General features: G+C 32.2%; 1 protein-coding gene across 14 annotated transcripts in view; it reads right to left on the minus strand.

Annotated features, from left to right (window-relative positions):
* The window catches only part of UBAP2 (ubiquitin associated protein 2), a 115132-nt gene that overhangs the window by 71442 nt on the left and 25349 nt on the right, over window positions 1-18341 (minus strand). For all 14 annotated transcript variants that reach the window (XM_074281639.1, XM_074281640.1, XM_074281650.1 and 11 more), the window contains 3 exons: window positions 18200-18339; window positions 9165-9242; window positions 1541-1651 (listed from right to left, as the gene is read on the minus strand). In XM_074281639.1, coding sequence (XP_074137740.1) covers window positions 1541-1651; window positions 9165-9242; window positions 18200-18298 — 288 coding nt within the window. In that variant the 5' untranslated portion in view covers window positions 18299-18339. The remainder of the gene's footprint in view (window positions 1-1540; window positions 1652-9164; window positions 9243-18199; window positions 18340-18341) is intronic.

Genomic DNA, 18341 nt, shown 5'->3' on the forward strand with positions numbered 1-18341 from the left:
TTAGAAAATTAAAAGTAACAAGATCAAGAGATAGTCAAGGGTAAAGTTTATTTTCTCCCAAAAGAATGTAAGCTTCTTGGGAGGAGGGACTGGCTATCTAATGAGAAATAAAGATTCACATCCTGTGCCATGCAATTAATGGGGAATCAGGGCAGGAAGATAGAGAAGTCTTGAGGGCAAAATAGATACAGAGTTTGAGGAACTACATCCAGAATGGTGTGAGATGCCCATAAATACACAAAATAGAGGAGGGATTAAGTGGGATGCACAAGAGGCCTTCTCAGAAAACTGACCCCTGCCATAGTTTGTGGCTACAGTTCCAGGAATCCCACTCCCCTTACTTGTATTCTTGCTTAATTTTGCACAAATCACTTTGTAATCTACAGATCCTCTCTCTTGTATCCTGAGAGTGGAGGGGGTTCCAGAACAGATTGTGAACCCTGATACTAAGTCACAGATAGCTGGGATCCAAGATGTAGTAAAGTTGTTCCATGGTATAAAAACCCTGTTTTGCTGCCTGTGCTTGGCTTCCCTTCACTAGACTGTTGAAGGCAACACCTAATTCCTGTAGGAATTCAATAAACTGCTTTCTGCTCTGGCTCTGAGAAATACCTATTTGAATTATTTTGGGCTAATGGTCACTGTCCCTCACACTACTAAATGTAAGATCCAAAGAAGATCAAAGTAAGAAAAAGTAAGTCCTATACATACAAACATTTATATATTAATTATAAGATTGGGGGCAGCGAGGTGGCACAGTGGATAGAGCACCAGCCCTGAATTCAGGATGACCTGAGTTCAAATCTGGTCTCAGACACTTAACACTTCCTAGCTGTGTGACCCTGGGCAAGTCACTTCACCCCAGCTCAGAAAAAAGAAAAAAAAAAATTATAAGATTAAACAAAGTAGCAGAGAATTAGAAACTAAAAGACATCAACTGGAGAATTATGAGCAATTATGTTACACAAATGCAATGTTATAAAAATAATAAAAGGGAAAGTTTCAGAAAATTAAAATTCAATCACAAGCTCATTTACAATGTATAATCTTATGATTAAAATAGTATTGGAATAAATTTATGGTGACTCAAATATTCCTTTAACTATCAGGAAAAAGGTCAAAAAAGAATATATATATATATATATATTTTTTCAAGTTAAAGAAACAGTTACTCTTAAGTGCATAAAATCAGGATTCTTCAATATCACAAAAGATTCATTTGTTGTAGAGGAAAACAAGGAGAAATTTGGGAGAAAAAATATAATTCATTTTGAGAGGGGAAACCCAATATGGGGGAGTGTTATCTAAAAGGACTTGAATTATTTACCTCAATAATCGAAACAAAGTTAGATGGTAACCCAAAAGTCATCTATTAAAACTCTAAACCCTAAGAAACATAATTTGATTAAAACTAAAAAAAATTTAACAAATTCTACTGTATTTGCATTTGTAATGATAAAATTTCACTATTTAAAAAAAATCGCAACTACGAATACCCCAACATTTCCCCCCCCCCAACATTTTATAAACTAATACCTACCGTATCAGAATTCCCTTCCAGTAATATGTTGATGGCTCTGTTCACGTCACCATTGCAATCATGCAGGGCCACTATGGACTCATCTTGGTTTTTCCCTGTTACTTCCATAAGCTATAGAAAAGGCACAAATTTGTTGTTAAACAATAGCATTTTATTTTCAAGAATTAAAATAATTCTCAATCTGTATGTTCATTTAATTCATCTGTATATTTCATGACAATTGATCATCACACATTAATTTTAATTTTAAACTGAACTTTAAGTCTGCATTTGACCTTTATCTTCCCATAGCCAAGTGTGGGCCACCTACTATGTGAAGAGATAAGCCTTCCAAGAATTCAATTAGAACAAGTATACCTTTTTATTTTGCTGCCAATGAGCTTCTTTGCTGGTCACTTTTAAGTCCTCCAAAGAAAGACCAGTTAATTATCAATAATGTCATCTCCCCAATCTGTGTTAATAGCCCTGAATACGGGTCCATTTGTTGTTGCATTACTTTCCCCCCAATCTCATTAAACTCCCACTTTCCCATTAAAAAAAACAACAACAGACCTCATAGTTTTATAATTCAGAATAAAACTCCTATGTTAGCAAGGTCTATTATTTTTTTTAATTATGTAATATTTTATTTTTTCTGAATACATGTAAAGATAGTTTTCAACATTCATTTTTATCTCCCTCTTCCATGAGTAATCTGAAGTGTACCCTATAGCTGATCTCCACTATTGTGACCTGGTAACCAACATTGTATTTCACTTCCAGCTTCTAGGCACTTAAAAAGGATCTCTGGATTTGGCCTCTAAATATTTTAACACCAGTCTCCAAGAACGCCTCTCATGTATAGGGAGGGCCCCACTCACTTTGAGAGATTTAACAATTTAAAGAATTATTTAGAAAGAAATTAAAGAATTTAATTTAGAGAATGATGTGTACTCTAAACCAGCTCATTCTGTAAATGTTCAAATGAGCAGAACCTGTTCCTATTTAATCATAACCACATATAACTGGAATATAGATTTCTGCAGGGTCTTGCAATGTTTTGGAGCTTGCTGCACAATGACAGGAAGAAAGAAGGGTAACTGGGAAGACCTCATCATTCACAGGGAATCTCTTTTACACCTTCTTTTTTAATTTCTTGACATCTCTCATTTAACTGTGAATTAAAACCTACATGTTCCTAACTAAAATGCTTATTAAGATGCTCTGAAATTTGTGTATAAATAACTTTAAAGAGAAGGAATAATGTTCAGTAGAGTTCTTGATATTCATTTGGTTACCTTTGAGAAAGTAATACTGGGAGGGAGGGGGGAGGGGAAGAGAGAGAGAAATCAGACTTCATAAATTTTAAATTTAAAAAAAATTATTAGAAATGACAGATGCAAGTACCTGAAAATAAATATTTTACGCAAAATAATTTTCTTCCTCCCATTGAGAAGGCAAGAAACACAATCCTCATTATACTTAGGAAATCATGCAAAACACACTTCTCCTCACTGTCCAAAAAGAAAAAGGAAAGGAAAGATGTACTCAGAGCATCAATTCTCAGTCTGGAAGTGGATAGCATTTCCATCTTGATTTTTTGGAATTGTGAAATCACTGCATTGATTATTGTTACTGCTATGTAAATTATGTAAATTATTCTCCTGGCTCTGCTTACACTTTTCTATTAGCTCATACAATACTTCCCAGGTTTTTTTGGTTAAAATTATTTCCTTCATCATTTCTTATAAATACAATAAGATTCCATTACATTAATGCAACATAGCTTGTTCAAGTCATTGCACAAAATTACAACCATCCTCTAAGTTTCTAATTCTTTGCCACCACATCGAGTTGCTATAATATTTTTGTATATGTGGATGTTTTTCCCCCCATGGAATATAAACATAGTAGTAATATTGCTGGGTCAAAAAGGTACTCACAATTTTATAGCCTTTTGGAGAAACTTCAATTTTACTTTGCAAAATGGTTAGAGTAGCTCCCAATACTAATACTTCATTAGTATTACCACTATTTTTTTTTTAATAGCTTTTATTTACAATATATATGCATGGGTAATTTTACAGCACTGACAATTGCCAAGCCTTTTGTTCCAATTTTCCCCTCCTTCCCCCCACCCCCTCCCCCAGATGGCAGGTTGACCAATACATGTTAAATATGTTAAGGTATAAATTAAATATATTTATATATGTCAAAACAATTATTTTGCTGTACAAAAAGAATTGGACTTTGAAACAGTGTACAATTAGCCTGTGAAGGAAACCCAAAATGCAGGTGGACAAAAAGAGGGGCATTGGGAATTCTATGTAGTAGGAATTCTATGTAGTAGTTCATCTATCTCCCAGAGTTCTTTCACTGGGCGTAACTGGTTCAGTTCATTACTGCTCTATTGAAACTGACTTGGTTCATCTCATTGTTGAAGAGGGCCACGTGCATCAGAATTAATCATCATAAAGAATCCAGCCATTCTGGAGAGCAATCTGGAACTATGCCCAAAAAGTTATCAAACTGTGCATACCCTTTGACCCAGCATTGCTGTTATTGGGATTATATCGCAAAGAAATGCTAAAGAGCGGAAAGGGACCTGTATGTGCCAAAATGTTTGTGGCAGCTCTTTTTGTTGTAGCTAGAAACTGGAAGTTGAATGGATGTCCATCAATTGGAGAATGGTTGGGTAAATTGTGGTATATGAAGGTTATGGAATATTATTGCTCTGTAAGAAATGACCAGCAGGAGGAATACAGAGAGGCTTGGAGAGACTTAAATCAACTGTTGCTGAGTGAAATGAGCAGAACCAGAAGATCACTATACACTTCAACAACAATACTGTATGAGGATGTATTCTGATGGAAGTGGAAATCTTCAACATAAAGAAGATCCAACTCACTTCCAGTTGATCAATGATGGACAGAAATAACTACACCCAGAGAAGGAACACTGGGAAGTGAATGTAAATTGTTAGCACTACTATCTACCCAGGTTATTTATACCTTCGGAATCTAATACTTAATGGTAACAAGAAAATGGTATTTACACACATATATTGTATCTAGGTTATATTGTAACACATGTAAAATGTATGGGATTGCCTGTCATCGGGGGGAGGGAGTGAAGGGAGGGAGGGGATAATTTGGAAAAATAAAAAAAAAAAAAAAAAAAAAAGAATCATCATATAGTATTGTTGTTGAAGTATATAATGATCTCCTGGTCCTGCTCATTTCACTCAGCATCAGTTCATGTAAGTCTCTCCAGGCCTTTCTGAAATCATGCTGGTCATTTTTCTTATAGAACATACTCCATAATATTCATATACCACAATTTATTCAGCCATTCTCCAATTGATGGGCATCCACTCAGTTTCCAGTTTCTGGCCACTACAAAGAGGGCTGCCACAAACATTCTTGCACACACAGGTCCCTTTCCTTTCTTTAAGATCTCTTTGGGATATAAGCCCAGTAGTAACACTGTTGGATCAAAGGGTATGCACAGTTTGATAACTTTTTGAGCATAGTTCCAAATCATTCTCCAAAATGGTTGGTTGTATTCACAATTCCACCAACAATGTATCAATGTCCCTGTTTTCCCACATCCCACATTTCCAACATTCTGCATTATCTTTCCCAGTCATTCTAGCCAGTCTGACAGGTGTGTACCACTATTTGTTTTTTCATAGCCCCTCCAAATTTGTCATTTTTCTTTTCTATCATATTAACTACTCTAAGTAGTATACCTCAGAATTGCTTTTCATAATTAGCAATGGTATCAGAGCATTTTTTAAATTGCACTATTGATAGCTTTCATTCTATTCTCCATTCCTATCAGTATTTACATAAACATGGATCAGTTATACTATTTCAGGAATGAGATGTTTATCAGAAAACTTGCCCCAAAGATTCCTCTCTTCTCCCCCCTTCCACTATGGTTTCCTGCTTTTCTTATTTTTTTAGATGCATCAGTTTTAAACAAAATTTTCAATTTTATCTGCCACAAATCTATCCCTTGTATAATCATGAACTCTTTCCTGCCCATGAATCTAATAATTTCTTCTCCATCCCACTAATTTGCTTATATTATGTTAAAATCACACAAATATTTTCAACTTATTTTGGAATACAGTGTGAATGAGCTTATTTTATCAAGCCTACAATGTGAGATGTTAGTTTCCAGCTAGTTTTTGTCCTACTAGCTTCCCACTTTGCCAGAACTTTTTTTTCAAATAGTGAGTTGTTGCCCTACTAGCTGGGATATTTAGGTTTAGTGAATTATAGGTTATTTACTTCATTAGTTTTTTAATATTGTGTATCTATTTGTTCCATCGACCAATTAATATTTCTTATTCAAAATCTAATTGTTTGGATAATTACAGCTTACATTCCTGACATTTTGTTCTTCCAGATGGATTGTTTTGGTTTTTTTCTAACTCTATAATTTTTTATTATAATTTAGAAGTACTAACATTTTAAATATACTAGCTCAGTCTAACAATGAACAATTAATATTTCTTCAATTATTTAGATTTATATGGAGTGTTTTGTAACTGTTTATAGCATTCCTGTGTGTCTTGGCAGGCAGACTCTCCCATATTATAAATTCTCTGCAGTTTATCTTAAAAGGAATTTCTTAATCTTCTGAGTTTTGTTGGTAATATAAAGAAATGCTAATGATTTATGTGGATTTACTTTATATCCTACCACTCTGAATGAAGTTCTTGTTTTAGCTAGTTTTTTACTCTCTATGGACTCATAAATAAACCATTATAATCTGCAAAGAGTTATACTTTTAGTTTTGTTTCCTCATTGCCTATTCTTATTCCTCTCTACTTGCTATATTACTAGTACAATACTGAATAATAATGGTGATGATGGACAGCCTTGCTTCAACCTTGATTTTACTGGGAAGTTTATTCCCATTACAAATATATTCTCTTCACTTTAGATAGTTGAAACTTATTTTAAGAAAAGTTCCATTTATTTCTATGCTTTCTGATGTATTAAATAGGAATGGATGCTATATTTGTCAAAAACCTTTTTTTCTTTTGAAAATAAAAAGCTTAAAAACAAACAAAAAAAACCAAACCTGTTTTCTCCATCTATTTTGATTTTTGCTTTTATTATTGGTAAAATCAATTATGCCTTTAGGTTTGGTAATACTGAATTAATCCACTACATTCCAGTGCAGCATGTTTATAGTATGATCTTTGTGATATATTGCTGCAATCTCTTTGTTGTTTTATTTTACATTTTTGCATCAATATTCATTGATAAAATTGGCACATACTTTTTTTTCTCTACTTTACCTATCAAAACCAAATTTGCATAACAGGAAGAATTTGATAAAACAACTACCCCCCCCCCCAGTTTATATTGCATTGGAATTAATTATTCTTTGAAGTTTGGTGGAATTAACTTATATATCTAGTCTGGGAGGTTTTCTAAGAGAATTTATGGCTGGTTAAATTCTTTTTTTCTAATATAGGGTAATTTTCTAATATAGGGTAAATATACTATCTGAATTCTGTTAATCTGAACAATTTATAAATATTCATCCATTTCACTAATGCCAATTTTATTTGCATAAAATTGGAGAAAATAGGTTCTAATAATTGATTCTATCTTCCCTGATAATACATTCATCCTTTTCACTTTTTGAGACTGTTAATTTGGGTTTCTTTTTAATCAATGGTCTGTTTTATTATTTTTTCCCCTCCCATAAAATCTGCTCCTAGTTGTATTTATTAATTCATTTTTTTTTTAAACTTCCAATTTTATTCTCTTGATTTTCAGGATTTCTATCTTGGTGTTTAATTAATTTTTTTTTTTGGGGGGGTGATTAGTTATTTTTCTAAGTTTTTTTTAAAAGATACACCTAACTTATTGATCTGCTTTTTCTTTTACTAATGTATGTATTTCGAGACATAAATCTAAGTAATGATTTGACTGCATATAACATGTTGGTATGTTGTCTCATTATTGTTGTTTCTGATTTTTTATGATCGCATTTGGAGTTTTCTTGGCAAGGATACTGAAGATATTTGCCATTTCTTCAGCTCATTTTACAGAATAGGAAACTAAGGCAAACTGGATTAAGTGATTACCCTAGGGTCATACAGTTTGTTAAGTATATGAAGCTGAACTTGAACACAGGTCTTTCTATCTCCAGGCCACTTTGTCATGTAAGGGCCTGAAATCATTTCGGTAATCAGTTCTTTGACTCATTTTTATTATATTATAGCCTCCCAAAAGATGAATTTAATATTTCTGTTTTCTTTCCTGCCCATGTTGAGATTTTAAATGTCTTAATACACTGTCAGATTTACTGATATATAGTTGGGCAAGAATAATTTCTAATGTTTGCTTGATTTGGTAGAAGATGCCACTTATAGTTAAAATATATATAAACACTTTTCTATTCCCAGTCAATAGCCTCCTTCTCTAATTTTATCTATCTATCTATCTATCTATCTATCTATCTATCTAACTATCTATCTATCTATCTATCTATCTTTATCTAATTTTTATAAAATCCTATTCCTTTCCTTACTTTTATTTTATTTTATGGTCAGATGTATCTAGGTCTGAGAAAAGAAAATTGAAGTTCCCCTCCACCCCCCACTAGTATAGTTTTGTTGTCTATTCCCTCCAATAATTAACTTATCCTTGCCTTTCTTGCTTTCAAGAATTTGAATATTAAGCTATTAGGTGCATATATACCAATACTGATAGAACATTTTATGGTCTCTGTTACTTTTTAGCAAAATTTAGTTTCCTCAATTATCTTTTAATTAAGTCAAATTTTGTTTTTTCAGAGCTCAGAGCTACTATTCCTAACTCTTTTTTCCTGAGTTCTGCTCCTGTCTCCTACATTAACTGTATCTTTGTTCCAAGTATATATCATGTAAATAATTTATTACTGAATTTTGATTTCTAATCTATTCTACTATCCTCTTCTACTACACGTGTGAGTTCATCTTGTGATTACTATTTCCTTCTATCTTATTCTCTCCTACTTAACCTTCCCTCCTAGAATTTTTTTTGTTTCTGACCACACTTCCATTAATCTTCCCTTTTTTTAACTCCCCTGCCCTTTTCTTTTATTTTCCTATACTCAACTATATGTGCATGTCTATTTACCTATTCTATATGGTATCTTTATTCAATAAGACTTAGAGATGAAAGAGACCCTGAAAATCATTTAGTTCGTTAGCCTCCTCACTGAACAAAATTTTTTCCAGATTAAAAGAAAGATGATAGGAACAATTTAAAAATGAAAATACTTCTTGTGAGTTTATGTTTTTCAGCAAAACTCATTCTGCAAAAAGTAGTAGGGTGTGCAAATTTACAAGTCATTTATCGTCTCCAAATCAGAGGAAATTATTTTTTAAATGAAAGTAATTTATTTCTTAAGAGGCAAGCATATTTGAAATGGTACTTTAAATAGGCAGTGAGGGAATATTTCAGTGTTTAAGAGTGTCTGTTTTCCATATTTAAAAATTAGAAGGATGTCACAAGTGATGCTTTCAAAATTTCTGTCAATCTTGATTAATGATAATCATTTTGCAGTATAACTGAAAATCCTAGAAAATAAATATTAAGGCCAGAACAAAAACTTCTGTTTAATAATATACCTGTTTAACTTTGTCTTCAAAGTCTGCATCATTTTTATCATAGATCATTTGAGCGAGGCGAATTTGTTCAGCTGTTGCCTAAAAAGTAAAAAGAACAATTAATTTTCTAATAAAATATAATCAAAAAGACAAAATGTGTGTTAACACCCACAAACCCAAAATATTATGTTAATGTGACTTATCTAGTAAATAATGTCCGTTTGTAACTTGTACCAGCAAATATATAAAATAAACTACTATCAAAATAAAGAAAAATATTAAAGTTTTCCATTTCTGTATCTAAGTGTCCTAAAATTTGTGTTCTACTTTGTGACCATATGCTTAGATAATCACAGAAACAATAACCTGAATGATATTTCTTTTCAAAAATAAATATAAATAAAAGGGGGGTGAAAACAGTGGCAGAAAGGAACAGCTGGTATGACAAATGAATTTGGCTCAAATATCACTCTTAGAAGACTCAAAGTAAAACAAAAAACAAAAAACTGACCCCCATTATATATGTAAAAAGATCAAGGCTCACGTATCACTCTTAGAAGTCCAAAGTAAAACAAACAAAAAACTGGCCTCATTAAACATGTAAAAGGATAAAACTAATTACTTAACCTAAATTTTTTTTTTTTAAAGCTACACTGGTGTCAAAAACTGTTAACACAAATTATGTGTGCATTTGGTGGATATACTTAAACACACAGCTTCTCAAGTATCCCCAGTTTTAAACTACTAAATAGAAACTCATTTTCTGTCATTCTCAGCTAAATAACAAAGAAAGGGCAAGCAACACAGAAAACGAGGCTTAAAAAAACCTAGCTTCAAATTCTAACATTACCACCAAACTTTAATCCGGAGCAATATGCCTCAAACAATTCCCCCTATAATATACTGAAATGACTAAATAATCTAACATTTGCAATATTTACAACACTTAGCAGAATTTTGAGTAGCATTATTTGAATGTGTGTACACACACATATATGCATGTATGGCATAGAGATAGCACAGTAAGATGCCCCAAGCCTATTCCATATAAACTTTTTTTTTATTCCATTGAAATGGTTTCAATCTTTTCTGTGTATTTGAATGTAAATCCTAAATGATTCAACAGTCAAGATCTTAATAGCTATATTGTTTTTATGCTGCAAAAGTTTTCAAGAGTTAAAAATCACAATTATGGTGAAATGAAAACTCAACTACTATTTTTAAAAAATAGCCCCATTGTCCCTTTTATATGAGGCAAAAGATTAAACTCATCTACTTTTGTTTAATGAAGTTCTTAACCTGAGAGTGGAAGGGGTGGAGAGAAGGGAAAATAGAGAGAAAAAGATCTATAATTTTTTTTTAATATTGATAACCATATTTTGATATAATTGGTTTCCTTGGAAATCTTATGCATTCTTGAGAAGTAATTCATATGCTTTATCAGACTGCCAAGAAGTTCCATGACATGAAAAAGATTAAGAACCTCTTCTCAACTATGGCAATTGAATGTGAATCGAAGCATAGTATTTTCACCTTTTTTGTTTGATTTTTTTCTCCTTGATATTTTTCCCTTTTGGTCTGATTTTTCTTGCACAGTATGACAAATATGGAAATATGTTTTAAAATATTTTATATTTTAAGTGTATAATCTGTATCAGATTGTTTGCTATCTTGGAGCAGGGAAAAAGCAAGGGAGGAAGGAAAAAAATTAGAACACAAAATCTTGCAAAATTGAACGTTGAAAATCATCTTTAAATGTAATTGGAAAAATAAAATAGTGAGGAAAAAAAAGACCCTCTTCTTTAGAAACTAGCAGACCCCACTCCTTCAACATATCAAACAAACACACAGATAACTGAATGTAATGCAACAAATAATTAAATGTCAAAATGTTTAATAGATATTTCGAAAAGCTCTGTATTTTGGTATGGGCACTTCCTAGGAACCGAGTTATGAACTTCATTAACTTAACTAACTCCTTTTTATATAGAATGGTCTCTCAAGTATCATATACCCTCAAGTAAATATTTTCACAAATTGATCTGAGAAATAAAATATGCAGATAATGGTACTAAAAAAAGGAAGGGGGGGGGATAACAACAAAAACAAAAAAATGAAACCACTATGATCTAGGATAGAAGGGAGGGGGGAGGAGCCGGAATGTGATATAGCTCTAAAAGTTACTGTTACTTTTGGAAAATCACTTAAGTTCTCAGAACTTTCTTTAAAATGAAAAGAAACTACTACATAACTTCTGCGGTTCCTTCCATCTCTAAATCCCATGAAGAAGAAAAGGAATAGCCAAGGGGGAAAAAAAAAATAGAGAAAGCTACACTGAAATATTAAGTGAAATAGTAAGATGAGGGAGGAATTTAGTAAATTCTCTGTTTTCGAGAAACACTTATCTCTCATTAAACAGCAGACATGTTATGATTGCTCCCAAACTTGTTCAACCTAAAGACCAATACTGCCGCTCACTCTTCTTCTATTCCCCTCTTAATATCTGAAGTGGCACACTGGAAAGCTCATCTAAACTATCTGGGAGTACAGTATAAAGCTAAAATTATTCTTTTCAAGAGAGTTAACCTCAGATCCACTCAAAAGATTTCTTCTACAAAATCAGCTTCTCTGAAAACATAACTATTAAGACTACTATATATATATATATATATATATATATATATATATATACATCCACACTTCCACTCAATAGCTTTAAGACTCTTGATTCTTCTTCCCTTCCTCCAGCTCACAAATTATTTCTAAAATACTAAAACCATCTTTTTATTCATACTTCTGTTTCCTTTACATATCAAATAATATCACTATTAAGTGCCATCTAATAGCATCTAATTTTTTAAATTTTATTTTTAATTTAAGAAAGAAAACAAGCATTTCCATAACAGTATAATAAAAAAAAATTACAAATGAAACCACAAATCTACCATATATATATATATATATATATATATATATACACACACACACACACACACACACACACACACACACACACACACACAATCTGCTATTCTTTTTAAATATATATAGTTATCAAGCAGTTCTACTCAGCTGTGGAGAGGAATGCAAAAGAAATGTATATAACAAATTATATCAGAGAACCTTAGAATTGAGTTCTTAAACACAGAGATAGGCACTTTCTAGGAACACTTTCTAGGAACCAAGTCATGACCTTCCTTAACATAGCGATAATAGTCTTTGAGAATCAGTCAACCTGAAGATTTGAACTTTATGAACCTATATGAAGTTGGTAAGAATCAAATTTGGTTCAGAAGAAAAAGTTCATTATAGTGACAGAATAAAAATCTTGTAACTGGAAGGAAATAGAATTTATCTACTTAAACCTCCCACCAAATTAAAAAAAAAAATCCTTTTCTCAACTATTGTTCATATCATTCAGTCTTTACTTAAATACTTTCAGTGTAACTAACAGGGAGACCACTATCTAGGTAGGGTAGCTCAATTTCTTATAAAATAATCTTATAAAAGTTCTTGCCTTACATTTAAATGTTCTCCCACTAATTAGTTATATAAATTAGATCTTTGACAGTCTTTCAAACATAGAAAAGACAACTGTGTCCTACAAGTCTACTTTGCTGTTGGTTAAATAATTCCCAATTAACCCAAAATATTATGCATGACAGATTCCAGACCCCTCACCATTCTTAATGTGTTAGGTTGTCAGTATTCATCTTTAAAAACCAATTTTTTTTAGTTTCAGTCCAGATCTGCAATTTTATGGTGAGATGATTCTTACAAATACAAATCAGCCACTTGGCAATTTATAATCATAAGAGACACTTGGGGAATATAAAAGGACTTGTCCAGAGTCAATACAGCCAGTTAAAAAATCAAATGGCATCAGAATAGGCGTTAAAAACAGCCATTTTTAATACCACAGGCCAGTAGCTTATACAATATTCTCATGTAAAACTGTTTTAAGCAGCATAGAGTACAGTGAGACTATTAACTTAGTTTCAACACTATACTTCTATTAATGCAAATATCAGTCTTTTTAGCAATGAATCTCGTGCACCATACTGATTTTGTTATAAAGGATGCCTACAGATCTTTTTCATTAGGAAATAATTCTCAAGGTCTCATGCATTCAATTCTTAAGAAATTAAGTTTCCTGAACTCAAAAAGGTTTTAATACTTTTTTGATACTGATCTGGAATCATAATTAAATTTTGGTGTATATTCTCAGCTTATGAAGAGCGAAACTAAAAAACAAACTAAAAAACAAAACAAAAACAAAACCAGTTGTCATGCAATGCATCTGGTTATTCAAACTCTGTATTACCTTGTCAATTGTCAATGACCAAGGACAAAAGTCTGTGGCAGGCAATGAGTTCTCTCCAGGATGAATTATCATATAAAACTACACAGAAAGTAATTCCATTTGCTAAAGGACATACAACTTGTTAATAACAAAGCATAGCATATTCCTTTCCCAATTCTTGGTCCAAAATTCACCCTGCTATACCTTAAGTTAGGACACCCTATTAAAAGTTAGGAAATTGAAACAGTTGCTTTGTCATTAAGCAGATGCAGATTTAGAATAAGATGGCAGCAATAAGAATTTTAAAAAAGATGAGTAAGAACTGAAAGGATTTACTGAATGACCAAATAGAGGGACAAAAAAGAAAGGTAACAAGTCACCCTATGAGGGATCCAATGTTTTGCATAGAAATAGAAAAGTTGGGAAGGAGGATATCTATTTGTAAACAAAAGTTGAAAGGAGATTTGGAGAACAGATTATAAATACTATCCTGAGCTGGAGAGGACAATAGTAGTTCAAGTAAAAATGTGCTACAATATTATGAGTATGGGATACAAGAAAATGACAGCCACAGATATGGATTTTGAGAATCAACGTAATAGTTGGAGACCTCATCTATTTTTATTTCTTCAAGGCAAAGAACAATGGGGGGAAAAATAGATGGTGAACAAAGACTAAGTCTTGGGATAATTAGAAAACAGAAAAGGAAAAATGAAACAGCAAGGAAGATAAAATACAGTTAAGAATGTACATCAGGAAATCTGAAGTTATTACTTACTTAATCCATTCACTCTTACTATATTTGTGCTTATGACCTTTAGACACCAAAAGTATATTATGTAAATAAATTTGTTCAACCTAAGTGGGCTAAGAACATTTTGTACAATTCACGGTACAAAATCTATACTAAATAAAGTAATAACTGAATTGTCAAGAAAGTTAATGCTTCATTCTGTTTAGTCTAAAGAACTGTAATTGATGACATTTAATAAGCCTATACAAAACAGGATACAAAACAGCATAGTCAGAACATAATAATACTGATATGAGTCTGGAGGAGTTTGGAGCAAGATGAAAAAGTTAGGTCTTTCTCAAAATAAAAATGTAAATTGACACTGTGTCCTTATATAAAAGGACTAAAAGATCTGTCATTTGCCTGAGAGACATTTATTTTGACATTTAAATCCATGTTTTCTAATCCATTGCTTAACAGCCTGTAGAAGTCAAACAAAAAATTTGGTGCCCCTAAATATCTACCCCCCCATCCCAAGATCTAACCCAGAATATTTTTTCTCCGAGAATCCAAAAGGAAAAATAAAAAAATCAAGAACTGAGAGAAGGGGGGGAGGGGGGACCAGCTAGGTGGCACAGTGGATAGAGCACCAACCCTGAATTCAGGAGGACCCAAGTTCAAATCTGGTCTCAGACACTTAACACTTCCTAGCTATGTGACCCTGGGCAAATCATTTAACCCCAGCCTCAAGAAGGAAAAAAAAAAAAAAAAAGAACAGAGAGCTAGAGAAGGAATTTATAAATTTGTATTTAAAAACACATTTACTTTAAGTAAATATACATAAATCATATATATATATATTCCAGATTGATTTTAATCCTCAATATTATAAAAGATATTTTGCCATGCTTTAACTGACGATAGCATAGGATTTCCTAAAGCTTCCTTCCCTTTTATTTTGCTATTTTAGCTGTTTACAAACTCCCATTTTCTGCAGGGGGAAAAAAAAAAAAAAAAAAAACCATGCACACACTGAGTTTATTAGTTCAGATGATAACATCTGGATCAAACACATATTCTAAATATTTAAAGTACAAGAATCATTAAAAAAAAAAAAAAAACTTAAATATCATCTATTCCAAATGACTTAATTGTATAGGTGAGGAACCCAAGGCTCCAAAGAAATTAAGTGACTTGCCCGAGGTCAGAGAGACAGTATTCACCTTAAACTAGCTTCCTAGGAAGTGACTGTATTTAAACTTTTAAGTTATGGCTAATGCCAGCTAAAGTGTTTAACTGCCATTAGATATGGTTATATAATACTATGTAACACTGATAGGGAATTTCTTTTTTAAGGGAAGAAAACAAGCTTTTATTAAGTACTTACAATCTGTCAAGAACTGTAACTATACCATCATTTGATTGTCACAGGGTTAGCTGCTCTAATTATCTCCATTTTACATGCAGGCAGAGGGTAAAGGTCATAAAGCAAATAAAGGTCTGAGGCAGAATGCAATATTTTGTGTGCAATTCCTCATGACCCCACAGACCATTGAACACCAAGCCCTTCTATCCTCCACTATCTCCCACAGACTGCCCAAGTTCATATCTGTTGATTTCATGACACTTTCTATCTCATCCTCTATTGTCTGTGCCCTTTTCCTTTGCCTTCAATCTTCCCAGAATCAAGGTTTTTACTGATGAATTTTATCTTCTCACTGTGTGGCCAGAGTAATGAAGCTTTAGCTTCAGAATCGGAATAGTATGAATTAATTTTATAATTATCAGCATAACACAACCAGATTAAAGGATATTTACCTAAGAAAAGAAAGGCAAATATCTTCTGTCCCAGAACAAAAATATTTATATGAAAAGCAAATGGGGAAGAAAGGAATGGGAAAGGGGAAAGTAGGGGAGGGCACGAAGAGTTGTGAGGAAGAAAGCACATGTGTGATCAAGGTACAGAAAAAGGAAAGAGGTTCAATATAACATTTTAAAATACATAGAAGAGCAGAGTAAAAGTTCAAAACGGAACACAGACAAGCAGTACAGATTTCTTAACAGGCTCTTTACATATGTAGGTGGTTTATCAGACAGAGCATAGGACTTAGTCAGAAAGCCCTAAGATTAAATCTTGCTTCAAATATTTACCAGCTATGTAACCCTGCCTAATTAATTCAACTTTTCTATGCCTCAGTTTATTCATTTGTAAAATGGGTTAATAATAGCATCTACCTCACAGGACTGTTGTGAAGATCAAATAAGTGAACAATATGTAAAATCCTTTGTAAATTTTAAAGGATTTTTTTTAATACATAAAATGCTAGCTAGCTACTAAAATGACTACTGTCTCAAATTTAATGTACATTTTAAAACTTTGTATTTAATAGAATTTTACAACCTCATATAAAATCTTTTTGCTGCTTCTACATCAAAATATCCTTTTTAGTATTCATTAAATTTATAATTTTTTTAAAAAGGGTTATTAATGAAATATTTTTGTGCAATAAAAACTGACAAAGGATTCTGAGATACATCGAAAGATTTATACAAATATTGAGAGTGAAATAAGCAAAGCCAAGAGGCACAATTTACACAACAAACTCCACAACATCAATGTAATACCAAATAAACAAAGGAAGGGTAAGGAATAAATAGAAAATGAAATTATAACCCTGTTCATGGCAGGGAGGACAAGAACTGCTGAAGATTATTATATTATACTATCAGATGTTGTTGTTATACTGTATGTTTTTGCTTAATTGTTTTTGTCACAAGATCCAATATAGTGCCAGAAGTTTGAAAACAAAAGGTATCAATCAAAATATTCTCTTAAAAGAAATAAAGGTCAGTCTTTTGGATCCTTTTTACATATGTAAAAAAACCTGAGAGATCATTAATCCAATATTTTTCTTTTTACAGTAGGAGGGGCAGGTGGCCCTTTAAAGGGTTAAATGAGTTGCCCAAGATTACAAAAACAAATGGGAGAATCAAGATTAGAACCTATTAACTTCTTCCTAAGCACTGCTATCTTTTATAATTTAACAGTAGCACCAGGAAGATGCAAAATGATGTCACTATTCATTAACAATGCAAAAGAAAGCCTCCTCTTATCAAGTCAATAAAAGGGCCATGTGTTCAGTCATTTCAATACAGTCTTGACTCTTTATAACCCTATTTGAAATTTTTTTGGCAGAAACACTCAAGTATTCTACCATTTCCTCATCCAGATCGTTTTGCTGAAGAAGAACTGAGGAAAAGAGGATTAAGTGACTTATTCAGGATCACACAATCTTGTAATTTAAATAAGTTAATTTTCTTTGCTAGATTCAAGATCTAGCACTCTATCCACTCTATCCCTAAAAGAGCCATATTGGTGTCATAATCCAACAATCATATATATTTGGCATCTGAATACAGTATAATTTTATTACTATTGATTCCATGAATTCAAATAAAAATTTAGCCTCATCTGATAAATGTTACCTATGTACTATTTACAAAGATTTGTCAAGTAAAATAATAATACACAAATTTATGAATTCCTTAATTCCTTAATTGACTTAAGATCACAAATAACTTCAAACTTCAAAATAAACATTTTAAACATATGTTGCTGATCACAATCCATTTTTTGTGGAATAAAAAAAGACTATTATTACTTGTTAAATAGTACTAACAACATTTGAAAATAATATATTTCCATCATCTTAAAATAAAGTTACTTATCAAAGTTCTTTCTCAGCTAATCTGAGACTTTATGAATGTACCATTCATAATTTTGTATCAAATTTATCTTGCTAAGTTTTGCATAGTCTAAAAGTTTATAGTCCCTGAGTCCACAGGTAAGTGATAACCAGAAACAGCAGCCTAGAAGCAAATGTCTCGTCACATTTCTTATTGAAATCCCCCCCAGAGAAAAAAAAAAATTTCTGGCAAAAAAAAAACAAAAAACAAAAAAACATAGCTATGTATTTACGCTTAAATTATTTTATTCCACTAAAGAAACATAAAACTCACCTGTACTACTTGTTTCTGTGGTTGTGTCATCTGTGTGGTTGAAATCTGAGTTTTGTCCCGAGTGCCCCGGGAACGTTCACTGCCCACTGAAGTCATCATATACAGTATATACAAAACAATGTATGTACAAAATAGAAAATCT

This window comes from Sminthopsis crassicaudata, chromosome 1 (genome assembly GCF_048593235.1).
Source record: "Sminthopsis crassicaudata isolate SCR6 chromosome 1, ASM4859323v1, whole genome shotgun sequence".
NCBI lineage: Eukaryota > Metazoa > Chordata > Mammalia > Dasyuromorphia > Dasyuridae > Sminthopsis > Sminthopsis crassicaudata.